The sequence below is a fragment of the Enhydra lutris genome, unplaced genomic scaffold, assembly GCF_002288905.1.
Source record: "Enhydra lutris kenyoni isolate GAN:26980312 unplaced genomic scaffold, ASM228890v2 scaffoldscaffold34, whole genome shotgun sequence".
NCBI lineage: Eukaryota > Metazoa > Chordata > Mammalia > Carnivora > Mustelidae > Enhydra > Enhydra lutris.
The window spans coordinates 1,191,008-1,213,847 of record NW_019154118.1 but is presented as its reverse complement, the minus strand read 5'-3'; the positions used below and the strand labels follow the sequence as shown (position 1 = coordinate 1,213,847).

General features: G+C 41.9%; 2 protein-coding genes across 2 annotated transcripts in view; one reads left to right on the top strand and one right to left on the bottom strand.

Moving 5' to 3' along the window:
• Nucleotides 1–12,526, bottom strand: part of LOC111153732 (non-SMC condensin II complex subunit D3) — an 86,459-nt gene extending 73,933 nt beyond the window's left edge. Inside the window, exons 1-3 of the mRNA XM_022512921.1 lie at nt 12,463–12,526; nt 10,132–10,286; nt 8,476–8,638 (exon numbers count right to left, since the gene is read on the bottom strand). Of these exons, the coding sequence (XP_022368629.1) occupies nt 8,476–8,638; nt 10,132–10,286; nt 12,463–12,526 (382 nt within the window). The remainder of the gene's footprint in view (nt 1–8,475; nt 8,639–10,131; nt 10,287–12,462) is intronic.
• Nucleotides 12,527–13,328: 802 nt separating this feature from the next.
• LOC111153727 (VPS26, retromer complex component B) overlaps nt 13,329–22,840 on the top strand; it is a 23,295-nt gene continuing 13,783 nt past the window's right edge. Inside the window, exon 1 of the mRNA XM_022512909.1 lies at nt 13,329–13,942. Within this exon, the coding sequence (XP_022368617.1) occupies nt 13,720–13,942 (223 nt within the window). The 5' untranslated portion in view covers nt 13,329–13,719. The remainder of the gene's footprint in view (nt 13,943–22,840) is intronic.

Below are 22,840 nucleotides of genomic sequence, written 5' to 3'. Positions count from 1 at the left end.
ACTACTGGACCATGAGGGGAGAATTCGAGAGATAAGTGATACCATAAGATGAAACAATATTAGAATAATTGGGATTCCAGAAGGAGAAAGAGAGGGGGGCAGACGGTATATTGGAGTAAATTATTATAGAGAATTTCCCAAATACGGCAAAGGGAACAAACATCAAAACCTAAGAGGTGCAGAGAACCCCTCTCCAAACCAATAAGAATAGGTCCACACCCCATCATCTAATAGTAAAACTTACAAGCATTAATGACAAAGAGAAAAATCCTGAAAGCAGCTCGGGACAAGAGGTCTGTAACATACAATTGTAGAAATATTAGATTGGCAGCAGACTTATCCACAGAGACCCGGCAGGCCAGAAAGGACTGGCAGGATATATTCAGAGCACTAAATGAGAAAAATATGCAGCCAAGAATACTATATCCAGTTAGGCTGTCATTTAAAACAGAAGGAGGGATAAAAAGCTTCCAAGAGAAACAATAACTAAAATAATTTGCAAACACCAAACCAGTTCTACAGGAAATATTGAAAGGGGTCCTCTAAGCAAAGAGAGAGTCTAAAGTAACAGACCAGAAAGGAACAGAGACAATATACAGAAACAGTCACCTTACAGGCAATACAATGGTACTAAATTCATATCTTTCAATAGCTACCCTGAATGTAAATAGGCTAAATCCCCCAATCAAAAACATAAGGTATCAGAATGGGAAAACAAAAAACAAAAAACACCCAATGATATGCTGTCTCTGAGAAACTCATTTTTTTTTAAAAGATTTTATTTATTTATTTGACAGCCAGAGATCACAAGTAGGCAGAGAGGCAGGCAGAGAGAGAGGGGGAAGCAGGCTCCCTGCTGAGCAGAAAGCCCCATGCAGGGCTCAATCCCAGGACCCTGGGATCATGACCTGAGTGAAAGGCAGAGGCTTTAACCCATTGAGCCACCCAAGCACCCCTGAGAAACTCATTTTAGACCCAAAGACACCTCCAAATTTAAAGTGAGGAGGTGGAAAACAATTTACCATGCTAATGCACAGCAAAAGAAAGGTGGGCTGGCAATCCTTTTATCAGATAAATTGGATTTTAAGCCAAAGACTATAATTAGCGGCAAGGAAAGACACTATATCATACTCAAAGGGTCTGTCCAACAAGAAGATCTAACAATTTTACGTATCTATGCCCCTGACATGGGAGCAGCCAACTATATAAACCATTTAAAAACAACATCAAAAAAACACATCAACAATAATACAATAATAGTAGGGGACTTTAATACTCCCCCCACTGAAATGGACAGATCATCTAAGCAAAAGATCAACAAGGAAATAAAGGCTTTCAATGATACATGGACCAGATGGACATCACAGATATACTTAGAACATTCCATTCCAAAGCAACAGAATACACATTCTTTTCTAGTGCACATGGAACATTCTCCAGAATAGATCACATCCTGGGTCATAAATCAGGTCTCAACCCGTACCAAAAGACTGGGATCATTCCCTGCATATTTTCAGACTACAATGCTCTGAATGAAACTAGAACTCAATCACAAGAGGAAAGTTGGAAATAATTCAAATACATGGAGACTAAAGGGCATCCTACTAAAGAATGAATGGGTAAACTAGGAAATTAAAGAAGAATTTTAAAAATTGATGGAAACAAATGAAAATGAAAACACAACTGTTCAAAATCTTTGGGACACAGCAAAGGCAGTCCTGAGAAGAAAATATATAGCAATACAAGTCTTTCTCAAGAAACAAGAAAGGTCTCAAGTACACAACCTAACCCTACACCTAAAGGAGCTAGAGAAAGAAGAGCAAAGAAAGCCTAAACCCAGCAAGAGAAAAGAAATCACAGAGATAAGAGCAGAAATCAATGAAATACAAACCAAAAGAACAGTAGCACAAGTCAATGAAACTAGGAGCTGGTTCTTTGAAAGAATTAATAAGACTGATAAACCCCTGGCCAGACTTATCAAAAAGAAAAGAGAACGGGCCCAAATTAATATAATCATGAATGAAAAATGAGAGGTCATAACCAACACCAAAGAAATACAAACAATTATAAGAACATATTACGAGCAACTACACGCCAGCAAATTTGACAATCTGGAAGAAATGGATGCATTCCTAGAGACATATAAACTACCAAAACTGAACCAGGAAGAAATAGAAAACATGAACAGACCCATAACCAGTAAGGAAATTGAAGGAGTCATCAAAAATCTCCCAAAAAGCAAGAGCCCAGGGCCAGATGGCTTCCCGGGAGAATTCTACCAAACATTTAAGGAACAATTAATACCTATTCTCATGAAACTATTCCAAAAAATAGAAATGGAAGGAAAACTTCCAAACTCATTTTATGAAGCCAGCATTATCTTGATCCCAAAACCAGACACCCCAGCAAAAAGGAGAATTACAGACCAATATCCCTGATGAACACAGATGCAAAAATTATCACCAAAATACTAGCCAATAGGATCCAACAGTACATTAAAAGTATTATTCAGCACAACCAAGTGGGACTTATTCCTGGGCTGCAAAGTTGGTTCAACATCTGCAAATCAATGAATGCGATACATTAATAAAAGAAAGAACAAGAACCATATGATAATATATACTGAAAAGCATTTGACAAAGTACAGCATCTTTTCTTGATCAAAACTCTTCACAGTATAGGGATAGAGGGTACATACCTCAATATCATCAAGGCCATCTATGAAAAACCCACAGCGAATATTATGCTCAGTGGGGAAAAACTGAGAGCTTTCCCCCTAAGGTCAGGAACATGGCAGGGATGTCCACTATCAGCACTGCTATTCAACATAATACTAGAAGTCCTAGGTTCAGCAGTCAGACAACAAAAAAAATAAAGGCATCTGAATCAGCAAAGAAGAAGTCAAACTCTCACTCTCTGCAGGTGATATGATACTTTATGTGGGAAACCCAAAAGACTCCACTCCAAATATGCTAGAACCTATACATGAAGTCAGTAAAGTGTCAGGATATAAAATCAATGCACAGAAATCAGTTGCTTTTCTTTACACCAACAATAAGAGAGAAGAAAGAGAAATTAAGGAGTTGATCCCACTAACAATTGCACCCAAAACCGTAAGATACCTAGGAATAAACCTAACCAAAGAGGCAAAGTATCTGTACTCAGAAAACTATAAAGTACTCATGAAAGAAACGGAGGAAGACACAAAGAAATGGAAAAATGTTACATGCTAATGGATTGGAAGAACAAATATTGTGAAAATGTCTATGCTACCTAAAGCAATCTACACATGTAATGCAATACCTACCAAAATACCATCAATATTTTTCAAAGAAAAGGAACAAATAATCTTAAAATCTATATGGAACCAGAAAAGACTCCGAATAGCCAGAGGAATGTTGAAAAAGAAAAACAAAACTGGTAGCCTCACAATTCCAGACTTTAAGCTCTATTACAAAGCTCTAATCATCAAGACAGTATGGTACTGGCACAAAAACAGACACATAGATCAGTGGAACAGAACAGAGAGCCCAGAATCCTTCAACTAATCTTCGACAAAGCAGGAAAAGTCTTTCTAATTTTTTCCAAAATTTTCTCCAATGGAAAAAAGACAGTCTCTTCAACATGGTATTGGGAAAATTTGACAGCCACATGCAGAAAAATGGAACTCGACCATTTCCTTACACCACACACAAAAATAGACTCAAAATAGATGAAAGACCTCAATGTGAGAAAGGAATCCATCAAAATCCTGAAGAACACAGGCAGCAACTTCTTCGATGTCAACTACAGCAACTACTTCCTAGAAACGCTGCCAAAGTCAAGGGAAGCAAGGGCAAAAATTAACTATTGGGACTACTTCTAGATCAAAAGTTTTTGCACAGCAAAGGAAACACTCAACAAAACCAAAAGACAACTGACAGAATGGGAGAAGATATTTGCAAATGACATATCAGATAAAGGGCTAGTATCCAACAATCTTTATAGATCAAATAATCCAATCAATAAATGGGCAGAAGACATGAACAGATATTTCTGCAAAGAAGACATCCAGATGGCCAACAGACACATGAAAAAGTGATCAACATTGCTCGGCATCAGGGAAATACAAACCAAAACCAATGAGATACCACCTCACACCAGTCAAAATGGCTAAAATTAACAAGTCAGGTAACTACAGATGTTGGCAAGGATGCAGAAAAAGAGGAACCCTCCTACACTACTGGCGGGAATGCAAGCTGGTGCAACCACTCTGGAAAACAGTAAGGAGGTTCCTCAAAGAATTGAAAGTAGAACTACCCTATGACCCAGCAGTTGCACTACCGGATATTTGCCCTAAAGATACAAATGTAGTGATCCAAAGTGGCACATGCACCCAAATGTTTATAGCAGCAATGTCTACAGTAGCCAAACTATGTAAAGAACCTAGATGTCCATCAACAGATGAATGGATAAAGATGTGATACATAAACACACACACACACACACACACACACACACACACACACACACACACACAATGGAATACTATGCAGCCATCAAAAGAAACAAAATCCTGCCATTTGCAACGACATGGTTGGAACTAGAGGGTATTATACTGAGTGAAATAAGTCAATCAGAGAAAGATAATTATGATATGATCTCTTTGATATGAGGAATTTGAGAGGCAGAGTCGGGGGTTGTGGGCAGTAGGGAAGGAAAAAAATGAAACAAGATGGGATTGGGAGGGAGAAAAACCATAAGAGACTCTTAATCTCACAATACAAACTGAGGGCTGCTGGGGGGTGGTGGGGTAGGGATAGGGTGACTGGGTTATGGACATTGGGGAGGGTATGTGCTATGATGAGTGCTGTGAAATGTGTAGTCTGATGATTCACAGACCTGTACCCCTGGGGCAAATAATACATTATATGTTAATAAAAAAAAAAAAGAGTATCTCTTATGAATACAGATGCAAAAATCTTCAGTAAAATATTAGTTATGCCCTCTTCAGCAGCACATATACTAAATTAGAATAATACAGAGAAGATTAGCATGGCCCTGGGCAAGGATAACATGGAAATTCACAAAGTGTTCCATATTTCTAATAAATAAATAAATAAATAAAGTATTAGCTAGCAGAATCTGGCAATACATTAAAAGGAGTATACACTATGATCAAGGAAATGCAAAACTGGTTTAACACGAAAATCAATCATCATAATACCATACTCTATTATTGGAATAAGGATCAAAAATCAGATGAACATCTCATAGATACAGAAAAGCAAATAATAAGATTCAATACCCTTTCAAAATAAAACACTCAACAAAGTAGGAGTAACAATGTCTTAAAGGTGATCCTCAAAACACCCACAGCAAATATCATCCTTAAGAACAAAAGACAAAGTTTTCCTCCTGAGATCAGAAACAAGACAAGATGTGCACCTCCTGCTCAGCACTATACTGGAGGTCTTCATCAGGACAACTAGACAAATAAAAAAAGAAAAGAAAAGAAATAAAGGGCAACTAAACTGGAAAGAAAGAAGTAAAATTATGTCTATACACAGAAGATATAATCCTATTAGATAAAGATAAAATCCTACTAGAAATAGTAATTGAGTTCAGTGAGGTTTCATAGTATAAGATTGGTAATAAAAAATCAAGTAGTCCTTTGATTTAAAAAAGGGCAGAGGACCCAAAAAAGACATACAAATTGTCAACAGGTACTTGAAAAGATGCTCAACATTACTAATCATCAGGGAAACACAAATCAAAACCACAATGAGATATTACTTCATACCTATCACAATGGCTAAAATTAAAAAGACAAGACGGGCACCTGGGTGGCTCAGTTAAGCATCTTCCTTTGGCTCAAGTCATGGTCCCAGTGTCCATGATGGAGCCCAAGTCAGGCTCCCTGCTCAGTGGGTAGTCTCCTTCTCCCTTTGTCTCTGACCCTTCCCCTGCTCATGCTCTCTCTCTCTCTCTCCCTCTCTCTCACAAATAAATAAAATCTTAAAAGAAAAAGACAAGAAATGACAAATCCAAGGATATGAAGAAAAAGGAACTCTCATGCACTGTTGGTGGGAATGTTGGTACAGCCACTGCGGAAAGAAAATAGCATGGAGGTTACTCAAAAAATTAAAAACTAAAATACTGTAAGATCCAATAATTCCACTACTGAGTATTTAACCAAAGAAAGCACTAATTAAAAAATTTACATGCACCCCTATGTTTACTGCAGCATTATTTACAATAGTCAATAGATGGACACAGCCCAAGTGTACATTGATAGATAAATGGATAAATATGGGGTACATATATATAAAATGGATTACTCAGGTACAAAACAGAATGAGATCTTGCCATTTGCAACAATACAGACTGACCTAGAGGGTAGCGTGCTAAGTGAAATAAATCAGACAGAGAAAGACAAATTTATGATTTCACATATATGTAAAAACTAAAAAAAATTTAAAAAGCTGAAACAAACCAATAAATACAAAGAACAAACTGGTAGTTGCTTGAGGGATTGGAGATGGGCAAAATGGGTGAGGGGAAAGAGAAGGCTTCCACTTACAAAATGAGTAAGTCATGGGAATGAAAGGCACAGCACAGGAAATATACCCAATGGTACTGTAATAGCATAGAATGGTGACATGATAGCCCCACTTAGAGTGAACATAGCATAAGGTATAGGCTTTTCATATATAGACTTGTTCCATCACTATACTGTATGACTGAAATTAATGTGACATTGTACATCAACTACACTTAAATATTAAGTAAATAAATGTAAATTGTACATCTACACACTACAAGTAAACAATCTGAAAATGAAACTGAGAAAACAATTTCATCTACAATAGCATGGAAAAGAATAAAATACTTAGGAATAAATTTTACTGAGTAAGCGCAAGAGTTGTACATTGGAAAGTATAAAATATTGAAACAGATGAGGGAAACCCAAAATAAATGGAAAGATAGCCTGTGTTCATGGATTGGAAGACTTAATGTTGTTAAGATGGCAACACTCCCTAAACTGATCTACGGATTCAGTGCACTGTCAAAATCCCAGAAGCCTTTTTTGGGAGAAATTGACATGCACCTCCTATTATTCACATGGAAATGCAAGGGACCCAGAATAACCAAAACAATCTTGAAAAAGAGCACACTGTGATTAAAAATTGAGTCTCAACAGCATTGCAACCATAATGCAGAAACATTTAAAAACAGAAGATAATTGGCAAGAACACCACTTGCCGGAAAGCAGCAAGTAGCCTATAATGAACAACACTCTTCACTTTGGCATACATTTCCGCCTTAATCAGAAGGAACTGGATCTAACAAGTGAAGAAAAGAACAAAATTGGGTTCCTAAAACCACCACTTTTCTGTAAGACAGCTCAGTTACAACTGAGATACTGTTTAGCAAGAAGAAAGTCTTTAGAAACTCACTTCGGAAGTCATTATTGGGAGGTTTTTTTTTTTTCTTTTTTAAGATTTTATTTATTTGACAGAGAGAGAGATCACAAGTAGGCAGAAAGGCAGGCAAAGAGAGAAAGGGGGAAGCAGATTCCCCGCTCAGCAAAGAGCCCGATGCGGGGCTCGATCCCAGGGCCCTGAGATCATGAGCTGAACCGAAGGCAGAGGCTTAACCCACTGAGCCACCCAGGCGCCCCTGGAGCTTTAACAATAATACAAATTAATGTTCAAGGCTTTATATGTCTTTTTACCATTCCCCAAATCATATGGGATAATCATCATCCTTAACAGTTATTATAAATGACAATAAATATAAATATACAAATGACAATAAATATAAAAAATGACAAGCAGTAACTTTAGGTTCTCCAGCTATATCCCCCTCTATGTACCATCCTCTCTTGCCTTGGGTTTGGGATGGGTAGAAGTGACTCTTACTGCTCACAGGAGGAACAGCCACCTAAGTGTTCTAACAATAAAGGAAGTAAAACAATGCTTATAGACTACTTTCTGTGCTTTCCTTTATCAAGCATTACTAGCTATTCTCATGCTTTCTTTATTAGAATGGTTTTAAAGTATTTTTTCATATCTGCATAGGAGAGAGATTATATATAACACAATGACTCCCCAGTCTTTCTCAGTCTGGACAGGGAGTCAGGAGATGAGCAGGCAGTATCAGTTTTTTATACTAGGTGGGGGTGGGTGGGAATGGAGCTCTTGTAGCTTAGAAATAATTCCCTTCCTCAAGCCTTTAACTCTCTCAGATTAATTGCATTAGGTTATAGACACAACATATTTTAAAAAAAAAGAAACAAGGGAAAGATATTTCTTGAACACCTGTAACATGCCATATATTTTATAGACATACTCTCATTTAACCCTCAGAACAACTGTGAGATGGATTACTATTGCTCCATTTTAGAAGTGAGAAAACAAAATGAAAGGGCTTGAAACAATGTAAAAATTTAAAATAGAAGTATATTTATTCTATCATATCAAATATACATACCTGGTACTTCCAGCAGCAGAAAATAAAGCCCAGCAGCATGAAGACCATATTGTCGATACTGCACGCTGACACTTTTCTTATGAACTGTTTGAACAAAGTGATAGAACAATGCCACCAGTGCCCTGTGAGAAATACTGTTCTCAATGAAGAAGGTCCAAATGCTCTGGGGAGAGGGAGAGACATAAAAGCCAAGAATTACAGAAATGGGAAAATCTCTTGTTATTTGATTTTAGCAAGTATTTAGTATCTCATTAAAAAAAAAAAGAACAGACCAACCTGGCTCCTAATTATAAATCTTCAAAGGGACTGAAACAAAAAATTAAAATGTAGTATTCAAAATTACAAAGATAAATTAGTATATAAGAAACATAAATAATCAAATTTTCAAAAATAATTTGGGGATAGGTTTGAAGCATATATATTTCTGAAATTATCATAGTTAAAAATTATACTAAGACTTTTGGGGCACCTTATATTAGTGTTTACTCAAATAAGTTACCCCTCTATATTAAAAGTATTCAAAACCATTTATCACTCTAATTACTAACTGAAGAAATCAGAGCCATTTACTTAAAATTTAAAGGCTCTATGGGCAGTGGGAACAGGAAAAGAAATACCTGAAAGTTTCTCCCTCAGCAGATTTCAGAAGTGACCTAGGTTAGAAAGGAAATACACCTGCAACTATAAATCACAATTTTATTAATTGTATCATTCCTCCATGTTTTGCCAATTAAACACATGAAGAGGAAATGGGTTATTTCTATAAACCAAACACAGCAGCAACTAAATATGGTTTATCCTGGAGTACCTTTAAAAAACCTTGGGCCCACAAAAGTTCAAGAAATCAGACCTTGTACTTCCTGATTTTCTGAAGACAGGGAAAATGGGCGGTAATGCCTTGGCTTAGCCACACTGCTTAGCACGTGCCACTTTACAGAAGAGCACATTTAGAATCCTATGAGCAGTCTGCATTTTTTTCACCTGAAACTTCCAGAAGAAATCACCTCCTACTTTTATAGCAGTCACCTCCTCATTCCTAACGCCACTTCAGCTGTACTCCACTCACCTGTAACTGTGACCCTTCAGGTCACCAATGATGATCCAATCATCTCTGCCCCAACTTCCTTGTGTCGGAACTCTACCTGCCCATGACCTCTACAGCACTTGATGCCTGGCTACTCCCTAGTCTTCATATCAACACTCACCACATTCTAACTGCTAGCCTGCACATCACTTTGAACCAGCTCTCTCAGTCCTGTCCTGTCTCTTCTCTTCCCCACGACCTCATGCATCGCTGCACTTCACCTATCCCCTTGATTCAGATGGCTCTTCCTATCTATGTGGTTGAATTTTTACTTCTTTCCTAGTCTTCCAATTCACATTGCCAGTGACCTATTACATCTCCCTAAGAATTTCCTAACAGAATTTCATGTTCAAAAGCCTAAACTGAACCCGTAATCTTCCCACTTGACTTATCTATTAGGAATTACAATTTTATAACAAATGAACCACATTCTCTATGCTATTCTTATCATACTCCATATAAACTGTATACTAAAAAGGCTAATCTTCAGATTATAATGACTTTCATCTTCCACTTCTGACACCTAAAGACAGCTGGCTTAATTTTTAATTTTATTTATTTATTTATTTTACCTCTGTAGATCCATGTTCTTCAGTAGCAAAGGGGAAAACACTTTCATATAGTTTTGTGAATGCATTCAATCCAGTCTCTAGGATTTCTGCTTCTATGCTGGGATCCAAAGGCTCAGTCTCTGTGAAATCCAGTTCCCATACTGTGTCCACCCATTCTAGTAGGAAAATGCAATTAAATAAAATGTTTTTATAATAAGTAAAACATCAATAACCTTTAGATTTTAAGTATATTTAAAAAGAGAAAACTTGGGGCGCCTGGGTGGCTCAGTCGTTAAGGGTCTGCCTTCAGCTCAGGTCATGATCCCAGGTCCTGGGTTTAAGCCCCACATCGGCACCCTGCTCAGTGGGAAGACTGCTTTTCTGTCTCCCACTCCCTCTGTTTGTGTTCCCTCTCTTGCTGTCTCTCTCTCTCTGTCAAATAAATACAATCTTAAAAAAAAAAAAAAAAGGAGAACTTACTAGTCACAACTCACATTTAAACATACAATACAGGTGTAGCATAATTAAAAGAGAGCAGGAAATGTTAAAAATCTTTTTTAAAATCAGAACTGGCAGCTGGTTATTAGACTGATCATCGCCTACAAATACCAAGAAAGAAAACACTTTTCAGATATGAACGGCACTTCAAAACACTGAACAATATGGCTTTCCCATAATTCAATCTGGAGAAAAAAGAGAGGTTAATAAAAGATTGCCTCAGATGTCCCTTTGTGAAAATCTTACAATCAAGTTAATAAACCCAAAGAAAGTATGCAGCACAAAGGGGCATCTGAGGCAACTGTTTAACATGCTTAATTATTCACTCACTCTTTCCTAATCATTCTCCTAACAAATACAATCCTCTTCCTAAAAATATTCTTGCATCTTTTCTGCCTCTTTTTCTCTCATATTCTCCCATTTATCTAATATGCATATTTTTAAACACATACCAATATTTCAGATCTTATTTCTGGATCACAACTACTCAAGCCCCAATGAAAAGAGAAAAGATCTGGTCAGGAAATTAAGAATTCAATAAATGATAGGTACTATCTTTTTTTTACGTTTATTATTTTTTCAATAGACTAGTGTTAAAACAGTAATAGGTATGTAAAACACTAGAGAGCATAGAAGAAAATATTATGGAGGAGGTGGGAAGGATAAAAGAAGTGGGAAGGATGATTCTGCTTCAACTGGACCTAAATGTAGGACTTTATCAGGGAAAGAAATGCAAAAAAGTATTCCAGACAGAGAGAACAAAGAGAAAGTAAGTATAGCCTGTTTAAAAATAAACAAAATAGTTATAACACTGAGCCTTAGTGTGAAGGGTGAGAGATTATTAGTATTTATTTATGCTATAAGTAAATAGTATTTATTCGGCAACTACTATGTGCCAGGTACTAAATTAATCTTCACAAAACTCCTGTGAGGTAGATATTATTATAATCCCCATCTGACATGTAAGAAAACGATGGCTTAGCAAGGTTAAGCAACTCGCTCCGTGATACAGGGATGCTAAACTGAAGAGCCAATCCCACAGTTCTGACTCCAAAGGTTATGCTCTTGGAAAAGAAGACTGCAGTGAGTGGTGAACCCTCCTACAAGGGCATGCCAAAGACTTGGTCATTTATTTAAGAAATAAAGGAGAAACATTAAAGGCTTAAAGACTTGATAGGGTCACGTTTGTGTTTTCAAAAGTGATCCTGGTAGAGGTGTAGGGAACAGGCTGAAAGAGTTGGCATGAGAAAACGGCTAGGATACAGGCTGGCTATCATGAGGGCTTGCTGCTCGACAGCAGCATCAGGAAGAGGAGCAAGGAGGACCTGAGAGACATCTCTGAGGGGAGGACAACCGGTGGCTGTGAGCAGTAAGGATGAAGAAGGAATGCCATGACTCCCAGGTTTGTGGATTGGCTGGTACCAACAACTGGCTTTGGGAACCCCAGTTTCACGCATGTAGCGTCTGAGGTGCCTGTGAGACATCCATTTAAACCAACGAACACGAAGTTCAGGAAATAAGTCTGAACGAAGAACCAGATTTACTATTTTAAACCAAAGAACTCGATGAGACAGCCAGTGAGGATTTACAGAATAAACAAGGGAAGGCCGAGAAAACATGCAAAAGAACTAAAAGAGATCGGACCATATAAGCTCTCTTTTTCCTGATCCTTCACTAGGTTGACCCCTCTTCCATACCCGGTTCGCCACTGTCCTGGAATGCACAGACCTGGAGACCCCAGACTCTGCTGAGAGCCGAGCGCCCCACCCCCACTCCTGGCCCGGGCAGAGGAGCACCGCATTCGCAAAGCACCACAGCCTGGCCTCCCCGAGACTCACGGCCTCGTTTTCTCACCAGGGCTGAGATCCAGCGGACACCAAGGCTGCAGGCCGCTCCCAAGGCCCGGCAGCGCCACCATTATCGCTCAGGAACCGGTTAGCCTCCCCGGTGGTCAACTTTCAAAGCTCGCTCCCGCGCGCGCTCCGAGACGTTCCTGTGGACCAATCACAATGTGGGGAATTACCCACCGACTAATCGTCGCGCCCAGCAGTTTTCCCTCTATTAACCAATCAGCAGAGACTTCTGCCGCATGCGCAAAGAATGGGGCGGGCCAAGGATTGCGATGGGGCCAAGGATTGCGATGGAGCCAACGTTTCACGGGGTGATTTTTTTAGGTTTCCGTTTAAAGTGGGGTTCAACTATTAAACTAAAACTTAATAGTCTTTCTCGCCTTATTTTGGGGGGACACTGTAAAGAGAACTTGAGACAGGATCCTTCCTGTATTAAATGTTACTCTTGCTTCCCCGCACTCCTCTGTCAAGCGGCATTTTCCGTGCGTGTCAAAGGGCTACCCTTACCCCGTCAGACAGCACTCGAACGTTGTATATATTCGAATGTGGATGGTAGCCTAATGTTTACCGAGCTAAAACAATAAAGGAAAACAAAACAAAGCACCCAGAAAGGATATTTGCAGTTCTTTTAATTTTATGGGACGTCTGGCCCGGGATCCTGGCAAAAGGCTGTAACGGCCATGTCAACTAAGGGAAAGATAGGCCGCGCAGTCTACCAGAGCACATGCGCAATGAGCACACCTCGGTGGGGGGGCCGAGTGGCGAAAGCTACAGCGGCAGAGGCGAACGCATGCGCGTGGCGTCTCCGAAGCGTCCGGGCTGGAGACTGCGGGCCCCCCCCCCGCCCCTCCTCACCCCCGCTTGAAGCCGCGGAAGCACCTCCGTGCGTTGCACCGCCAGAGGCCGGGGCTGGCTCGCTGTGCTACTCAGCGCCGCACCCCACCCGGTGGGCGGCAGCGGCCACGCACGCCCGGGCTGTGTACTGCCCCCCTCTAATTGCATTGCCGGCCCTAGTCCCTCACTGCCGCCGACGGCTCGGACTCGCCCGGGACTGGCGAGTCGCGGTGCACTGGTACCCACGGCGCTGCAGCGGGCCCTGCCCCCTCCCCGTGGAGCCGGGAGTCGTGCTGTCGCCGGGGCCCCGTCTGGCAGAGAGCTGGGTCCGGCGTCCAGCCCTCCGGCCTTCGCTTAGGGCTCCTACCCCGCAGAGAGGAGAGGTTCTAACCGAGACTGGCCCGGCCCGGTCCGGCCCGGCGGTGAAATGAGCTTCTTCGGCTTCGGGCAGAGCGTGGAGGTGGAAATCTTGCTGAACGATGCCGAGAGTAGGAAGCGGGCCGAGCACAAGACGGAGGACGGGAAGAAGGAGAAATATTTCCTCTTCTACGACGGAGAGACGGTGTCCGGGAAGGTGAGCCTTGCACTCAAGAACCCCAACAAGCGGCTGGAGCACCAGGGCATCAAGATCGAGTTCATCGGGCAGATCGGTAAGTAGGCACCCGGGGCCTCCCTCCCCGGCCGCCTCCGCCGGGCCAGAGACCGACTTGGGGGCGGGGGAGCGGGCTGGTTCCGGGCCCAGCTCCGGTGAGGCCTGTCGGAACCCCTTGGCCACTGCAGTGTGAGGCCCGCCGGCCGGCGACTACCCCTATGTTGACGGCTTCCCTGCCAAAAGTGACAGCGCATCGCGAGGACGGTGGGGGTGGCCGAGGGCGACGGGGAGCATCCCTGCCACAGCATCATTGTTGTGGGCACCTTGCCCTGGGATACCCTAGTTGTCCCTTAAACATGTTCTCAGCTTTGCTTCCTGCCTCCAGGATTTCCAAGTGAAACGCTCCCGGGGTAGCCTGCAGGTGTGTTTGTTAGGGGAAGACCTTTCTCCAGTACTGCTTTTGCCATTGTCTGGACACCCACAACTGTCAGACCCAAGTTAAGCTGGTCCTCTGTGCCTCACTTAGTTTACTCCCATCCACCCCCTTTTTCTTTCACATGTGATGTGGGAGAGAGCTCACCACCTTTCTGTCTGGCCTTAGCTCTGATCTCCTATCCTTGGACCTGTTTTGAAAAAGAAGCCCTGCAGCCTTCTGTCTTTCTGTCTACTTAGCCTGTGTTTCTAAGACTTCTTCATTAGAATGCTAGTTTTCAGTTGACTAATTTCCTCCTTACAGACCAAAAAAAAAAAAAAAAAAAAAGGCCCTTCTCAGTCCAAAATTAAATGATCAAAATTTCTCAATGCTCTAACAATCTTCCAACAGAACTATTAATAATTAAAACTAGACCGTAAAAGGCAGTAAGAATTCAGAAAATTTGGGAGCTGCCAGTCAAAATGGAGTTGTCTCTTATTCTAAGACTATTTGAAGTCTTGTTTTTAAAAACTCTCAGGTACTTTTGAAATAAATGGTCTTTATCATTGGGTCACACTGTGGATTCACAGTAAATACACATGTGGGCTGAAAAAAACTTCTGGCTAAAGATTCATTCCTGTAGCACAGGCTGCCTGTATGATCCTGTTCTTACAGACTTTTGGGGGAAACTAGTTAAATACTCTCTCTCATATCCTGAGAGCACAGCAAAGAATCTGTTCTCTTGTTTTTCAGGGGCAGGAAACACTGGCACAGGTAGGAGGAATCCTGGAAAAAGGAGTCTGTGTGGCCAGTGCTCTGGCTGAAGTATTTGCTTCTGATATTTGAGAAAATAAAATTAGGTCAAAGACTGGCTGATCATATAGGAAACTTTTTTGCTATTTTAAATCCAGAATTTGAGTGGCCTTTTATGTATCAGAAAAGGGCTAAAGAGTGAGTTTCATACCCTCTACTGTCCTGCCTGTAGCTTGCATAGGGTTTCTTACCAGCAGTACTGTTTACATTTTGGGCCTTAATAATTCTTTGTTGCCTCAGGATATTTAGCAGGATATTAACCTGAGCTGGACCCACCATGTACCAGAAACACCCCCAAATAGCACCCCCAAAGATGTCTTGGGATATTTCCTTATATCCCTGGAGAGTAAAATCACCCGTAGTAAAGGACTACTGGTAGACGGGATGAATCCAAAGCATTTTGCACTAAGCAAGAGGTATGAGATAGTCGAGAAGTGCTTGCCTGCTTAGCAAAGCCATTTTCAAGTAGTAGTTTTAAAGTTATTGCATGGATTCTTTGGCTCTGTAATATGAATGTAAACAGACACATTTAGTCCCCTTCTTATACCATCACTCCAGGGGGTGGTGATACCACATCAGTACGTGAGAGATAACCAGAATGTCCCCTACCCAGCATTGTGAAATGAGCTGTTTGGGAGAACGGAGTCAAAGCCTCCCTCTAGTGTAAGTGAAAGGGAAGCTGAGGGAGCTGCTTGCTGTACCCGCACTGCCCGGTTTCTTGTCTAACTCCTTGAATCATCTTCCCTGCTGGGTTTTCTCCCAACCTTTTAGCTTCCATTGATAACTCTTCCTGAGCCTCTGAGCACCGTGGGCTATTGTTGACCCTGGGACTTTGAGCAAGCTGTGTGCCTCTCTGAGCCTCAGCTTTCTCACCTGTAACGCAGGGATGACAAAATCTTGTGAGAAGAATGTTGAGCTGTCAAGGCATAATGCTTCATGCAGAGTATGATCTATCCGTGTCAACAGTCTACTGATCTCAGGGCACCAGAGCGAGGCTAGCGAATAGCTTTGCCGAGGTTGTGGTTGTGTGGTTTTCTCCTTCGTTGCATTCCTTGACTGTGAATGAAGTGGGTGGAGCTTTGGTCAGGCTCCTAGGTCTTGCTCTGCGAGTGATGATGTACAGTATAGGTCTTGCTATATGAGAATAAGAAAGTTGATATCATTAGTCTCTGTCCACCTTCCTCACTGAATTCCATTTTAACTTAAAAATGTTCTTATAAACTATAGTCTCTTGGATTTGGTTTCTTTTTTCCTTCCCACCTTCCTTCCTTCTGTGGAACAGTTCCGCAGCTTGAAAATCAAGTTCTTTATGTAATTAACCTTCTTATCCTTATGATTAATCTCTTTTTCCTCCTGATGAAAGTATATTTGTCCCACTTGTGTATTCATTAGAAAGACAGCCTGGTACATGATTGAGGGTCATGCAGACAGGGTGACTTAAATTAGATAGGGCTCCGTTTATAATAGAACAGTCTTTGCTAGGGTCTTGTGAGGACTAGAGATAATATATGTGATGTGCAGGTCTTAGCACACATAATAGGTACTCAGTAAAAGGAAGTTAAGATGATTATTGTCATTTTCTCTTTCCATATTAAGCTTGACCCATCGAGGTTTCCAGGCACTAGACGTTTAAAACATGTCACTGTGTAGTCACCCCGATTCCTGTGCAGGCAGTCCATGGGGAATGTTTGGACTGGTTAGCCTTCCCTTTGGTCTACTTTTCTGCCTCCTCTCATTGCCTTCCATTGTCTCCCAAATGGCATGTTAGCCCAAGTGGAAACCTGTGAAAGGGACTCTACACAGAGTCCTTGCAGAGACAACTGTTTAGCTTCTTGTTGCATTGGACCTCTCTGGACCCTTCTCAGAAAAGCTCCTATTCCAATCTTGGTTTTAGAGGTAGGCAGGAACACGCATAACTTTTGTTTCTTGTCTTTTCTCTGTAACTTGCTCTGGCAGTCTCATCTGCACCCATAACTTCTGTGTCTTTTTATATTCTGATGACTCCCAACCTCTTTCTTTGTCCTGACCTGAACTCTCTACTGAGTTCCATGCCTGTGTCTCCAACTGCCTCCTAGGCACCTCTCCACCCGAATACCCCACAGATCCCTCAGAAACACATCCAAAACAGAAACCTCTTTCTCTGCTCCAGGTCCAGCCCTGCTTCTTGTCCTGTGTGCTCCATTGTGGCCTATGTCACACTCAGCCTCAAAGATCTGGAAGTCATCTTAGACTAATTCCTCCTCCCACACTCCCAGTCTGCTCTCTCAACAGCTCTCGAATACATCTTCAGTCTGTGCTTCCTCTTCTTGCCAATACTGCTGCCTTTATTATCTCTTTTTTATGGCTACCTCCTAACTGGTCTTCCTGCCTTTGCTCTCCTCATCTTTCAGTTCTCCTTCTGTAAGAGTAACTTTCTAAAAAACGGTTCTGACATTGTCAGTCCTCTCCTTAAAATTCTGCTCAATTTCTTATTGGTTACAGGGCAAAATTGTACCTGGCTCCTTCCTGAGCAGCCCTGCTTTTCTCCCCAGCCTCATCTCTCCCTTACCCTGTAACCCTCACCTCTTATAGTTTCATCAAAATATGTTCTTTCTAGAATCTTAGGCATCTTCCCTTTGTGTGTGAACATCTTTCTACAAGGTCTTCCCTTCCACTCAGGCTTTTACCCATTCTTAAAGTTCCCAGCAAACATGTTTGGGGAAGCAAACATGACAGCCTCCCCAAGTTTCCCCAGGCTGACTGAAGCCCTCCTTCCACTCTTCTTCCACAGGTCTCATTAATACCTCTTTTCAAACAGGATATGACAAACTTGTGACTTTTTTTTCTTTCTTTCTGGTCGGCCTTCCTCACTAAATTCTGAGTCCCAGAAAACCAGGGACTGCCTTCAGTCCATCATCAGTGTGGTGACTTATCTGTAGTCTTAGTGGCTAACACAACGTAGGTGCTTGATAAATATTTGCTAACTGGATACCTGGTCAGATCTAGGAATTTACAGAAGCTGTTCTCAATTTTTTTCTCAACTCCTCCTAGATAAACCAAAGTTACTTGAGTGAAGGAAAGGGGGAGTGTAGGTTTGCTTTGTGGCTTGCTGTGACGAGGGAGGGCTTCCTCTGGCGCTTGTGGTAGAGGCACTGGTAAGCTAGGTGTGGCCATTACTCAAGGCCACTGAGAACTAAGATGACTCACCTACCAGCAGGCACCCATGCAGCCTCTTCCCTAAGGGAACTAGGGCACAGAAACATTAAAGCTGATGTCAGTTCATTTGCTGTTGCACATTGCTTTGATCACACTTTCTTAGACCAACCTGAGGCTGATTTCTCCCTGTATATAAGAAAATAAGAGTCGTCGGACCATGATTCACTCAGTTCTACACCAACTACTTGGATGCTGCAGTTTGAATGTTGCTTCTGAGTATAGGAAGGTCTTATCTATTCACCTGTATTGTCTATGTTTTCTCTTCCCCTTAGTAAATTTGTGAGCCACCTTGGGTTTCTTCCTTCATCTAGTGTGCTTTTTCCAATGGCTTGGTCTGTTGTAACAAAGCTAACAAATGTGTGGGGAGAGCTTCTCCCATGTCACTCTAGCATGGGATGGCCCACATTTTAGAAAAATGCAATGTGGTATATAAGAAGCATGGGGGGGAATTTTTTAATTGTTAGAAGAGACCATTTTTCAGCTGCACTCATTTGGGGAACTGTAATGCATGATAGAAGGCAGAGCTGGGCCATCTTAGAGAGTAATGGGATTAAATAAACCAAAGGTAACTAGAAGGTCAGAGTTACAAAAGAGGGCAGATATGAATACCCCTGTCCTCCAAAACCAAATAGATAATATCTGGATTTTTTTTTAAAGATTTTATTTATTCATTTTACAGACAGAGATCACAAGTAGGCAGAGAAGCAGGCAGAGAGAGAGGAGGAAGCAGGCTCCCCACTGAGCAGAGAGCCCGATGCGGGGCTTGATCCCAAGACCCTGAGATCATGACCTGAGCCAAAGGCAGAGGCTTTAACCCACTGAGCCACCCAGGCGCCCCTGGATTTTTTTTAAAGAAATTTTTTTTTAAAGTAATGCCACTGGGGGCGCCTTGATGGCTCAGTCAGTTAAGCATCTGCCTTTCCCTCATGTCATTATCTTGGAGTCCTGGGATCTGGCCCCATGTCCAGGGCTTCCTGCCCAGCTGGGAGTCTGCTTCTTCCTCTCCCTTTGCTCCTCCCCCCCACCACCCCTGCTGGTGCTCACTTTCTCTCTCAAATGCATAAATAAAATCTTAAAAAAAAAAAAAGTAATGCCATTGTGTGGATCTGAACCCATCAGTACCAGCCAAGCCTGTACTTCTAAAGATTTTATTTATTTATTTGAGAGAGAGAGAGCACACAATCTGGGGGGAGAGGAAGAAGCAGACGCCCCACTGATCAGGGAGCCTGATGTAGGGCTCAACCCCAGGACCCTGGGATCATGACTTGAACTGAAGGCAGATGCTTAACCGACTAAGCCACCCAGGCGCTACAAGCCTGTACTTCTAAAAATTCCAGAGGCTTTCTGTATTTTATTTCTTTAACCCATGAAAAGCTATGTAAAAGACACATCGAAATTAAATTAATTGATTCTGGCCTGTTAGTGAGTTGTTGCAGGGCTTGAGCTGAGCTGTGTCTTGCTGGGGATGGGCAGCACAGAGGCATTACTGCTCTAGCAAGTATACTAGGGTGCAGGAGATTGGAGTGGATGTGGCCAGCATGATCTTGATTGGGTTGCCAGTTAGCAGATAGTGGCTGGGAAAATCAGAACGGGGCTCTTTGGAGGTCTTTTTGGCCTCGCTCACTTAATGTATCTTCTAAGACCGGCATAAAGCTTGGATCAGACATGGTCCCGGCCCAGTAGCAGGTTTCAGTCTGCCTCAAATGATGACCCTGTGATGCAGAGCTGGCTCAATTTCCTTACAAAGTGGCAAATTCATCCCTCAGCCGTTGGTCGCAAGTTTCATCATGAAAACATCCTGACTACAAAAGTCACTTCTTCCTGTCGGATCAAGAAAGAGGCTCAAGACAGGGAAGTTACCTTAATAAAAAACATGGTCAGTTCCTACTTCTAACTTGAGATGCCTGGTTGCTGAGGGCTTTGGACGTTGGGGAGAACCAGGATAACTTGTCACTGCATCTTTGGGATAAAATACAGGCAATTTATAACCTCTTGATGGCCCAACCTCTTGCTAAAACAGCCTTGTAGTTTCTGTTCTAATTTATATGAGAGGAAACCAAACTTTCTGGCAAATAGCAAAGTATGGCTGTTATTTCTGCCCCTATCCACCACAATGCTTGCAAGAGCACTGGAAATGGCTTATAAATTATAAATTAAAAAGCCCAGTCCAGCTCTACTCAGACTACACACTGCCACTCTTATGTGACATTTAGTGCAGGACCTGATATTAACATGTGTCCAGGAGGAAAAGAACTAGGGAGAACGTGACACTATGCAGGGAAGGACCTCTCCTACCAAAGGTGGCCACAGCCAGGTGCCCCTGCTAGGTCAGGCATAACGTTGCTAGGTTTCTCAGATGCTGGCCATCTGTTCTCTGAGCGCTCTTGGGTCCTTCTCGGTTTTGTTTCTCTTATTGCCTTTGGTATGTGTGATCACAGTTGTATATTTTTCCAACCTTCTCTTTCCCTCTTATTCTCAACTCTGGATTTCTCATTTAAAGTTAATGGACACTGGGGCTCTGCTCTACCTGCTTCTGTCCCCTGAAACTATGGCCAGAATCCAGTGCTTGGGAGCTAAGATACCAGGTCTACCAGTTAAGGGGTCACTTCCCACACAGGTGTCAGGACCATCAACAAGGACTTTGGTAGCAATGGACCAGTGAGAGTAAGTGAGAGAGCCCTTGTTGCAGTAGTTCCGTTCCTACCTGATCACTGCACTTCATTACATTTACTGGGGGCCACAGTTTTTGGATTTCAAAATAGAAGCAATGGATTGTTCACCATTTCCTGTCCTTTCCCTCTATAGGTTGTAAGCGTGATCTCCCATTTAGTGACTTTGTAGATTATTACTCACTACCCAGAATGTTGCCTGCCACTGATTCCATTAAGTATTTGAAGAGAAGGTGGTTGTTTGCAATATAAAGTGGATCAAAGTGTAACTATATAGGAAATCAGCAATAAACTGTAATTAGAGAATATAGTGTAAGTTCATACTTAAGTGGCAGCACTAGTTTGGGATTAAACCACTCTAATGCCACCTTCCTGACTTGGAAGAATCTTAGCACAGAGCCCACTCTGCTTTATAATGCTTCCCTGTCAGGGATTAAAAAAAAAAAAAGGCTCCCTATGGAATAGGCTTGTCAGGACCAGCTGCTAGGGCAGCAAGGGGTTGATTTTGCACTCAGACTGAAAGCACTATCTGAAACCATTTTCTCTTTCTGGGCATGGTTCTCCCCTGGGGCAGGACTGGACACTTCATTTCTTGGGCCTGAAGATGCAGTCCTAATCAGGGTTCAGATCTTGTGCTACCTGAGCTCTGTCCCACTGCCCTGATGCTCAATTTGTCCCTGAGAGAGATTGTCTGCTGTACTCTGGAGATATGGGAACTGGCCTAGTAGGCCGTTGTCTCTGACACTCCTCTCTGTGGACCTGTTTCTTTGTCCCCAAGCAGCCGACAGCAGTACTACTGAGCGCACCCTACTGGATCTAGTTCTGATCTAACCTGTAGAAGGTTGTAGCCTCGCATAGGACTGGAGCCCAGAAATGCCCGAGAGGTGGTACCTTGACTGTTATGTGGCCTTGTATACTCACAGTCAGTACTGAGTGTTTTCTCTGCACGGCTAGGTACTGAGGGGGTGCCAGGAACTAGGCCTTAACTCTAAAGACCATGCATATAGAAGAGTTAACACTTAAATAGCAGAGTACAAATAGGCATAAAATAATAGAGGATAAATTGATGGCATGAATTTATAATTGAGATTCGAATGCCAGAACTATTTCCAGAGGAGGATGAATTTAGAGCAGTGCTTCTCAAAGTGTGGTCCCTGGGCCAGCAGGACCAGCATCCCCTGGGAGCTTATTAGAAATACAGAGTCTCAGGCCTCACCCCATACAGCAGGACTGAGTAATCTGGTTTTAACAAACCCTCCAATTGATTCTGGTGCTCACTGAAGTTGAGGATCCCCCCCTTATTTAGTTAACACTAAAATTTCTGCATCATGTAGATTCCTCTTTGAAGGATCGTAACAGCTAGCAGCTAATATGTTTTGAGTATTTGCTATCAATTGGGTACTATTCTGAGTCATTTACGTGCATTACTTCCTCTAATTCTTACAGAACCTTACAAAGTGTAATGTTATTACTCCCTTTGCACCAGGTCATAGAAATAGATTCATTCTAGCAGTAAATCTGCTCTAATCTGAGCCCTGCAGCCAGCAATGAGACTCTAAGCCAATCATTTGACCATGGTATGCCTCAGTTTCTTTCTGTTAAATGGGTGACAAGGCTTGTCCTAGCTACTTCAGGTTATTATAAGGATGATATGATTAAAGAACTATGAACATGCATTCAGAAGTTAGAAATATTTTTAGAAATGTTTTTAAAGCAATGTAGTATTTTTGGTAGCAGTTCCCCTGATACAGCTCTCACTAAGGTACTGCCCTGATAGGCTGAAGCAGGGTTATATTGGGTTTTTACTGTGCCACTGGATTTCTCTGTGTAAAACTGGAGTGTTTAGAAAGTGGGGAGGAAAAGAGAT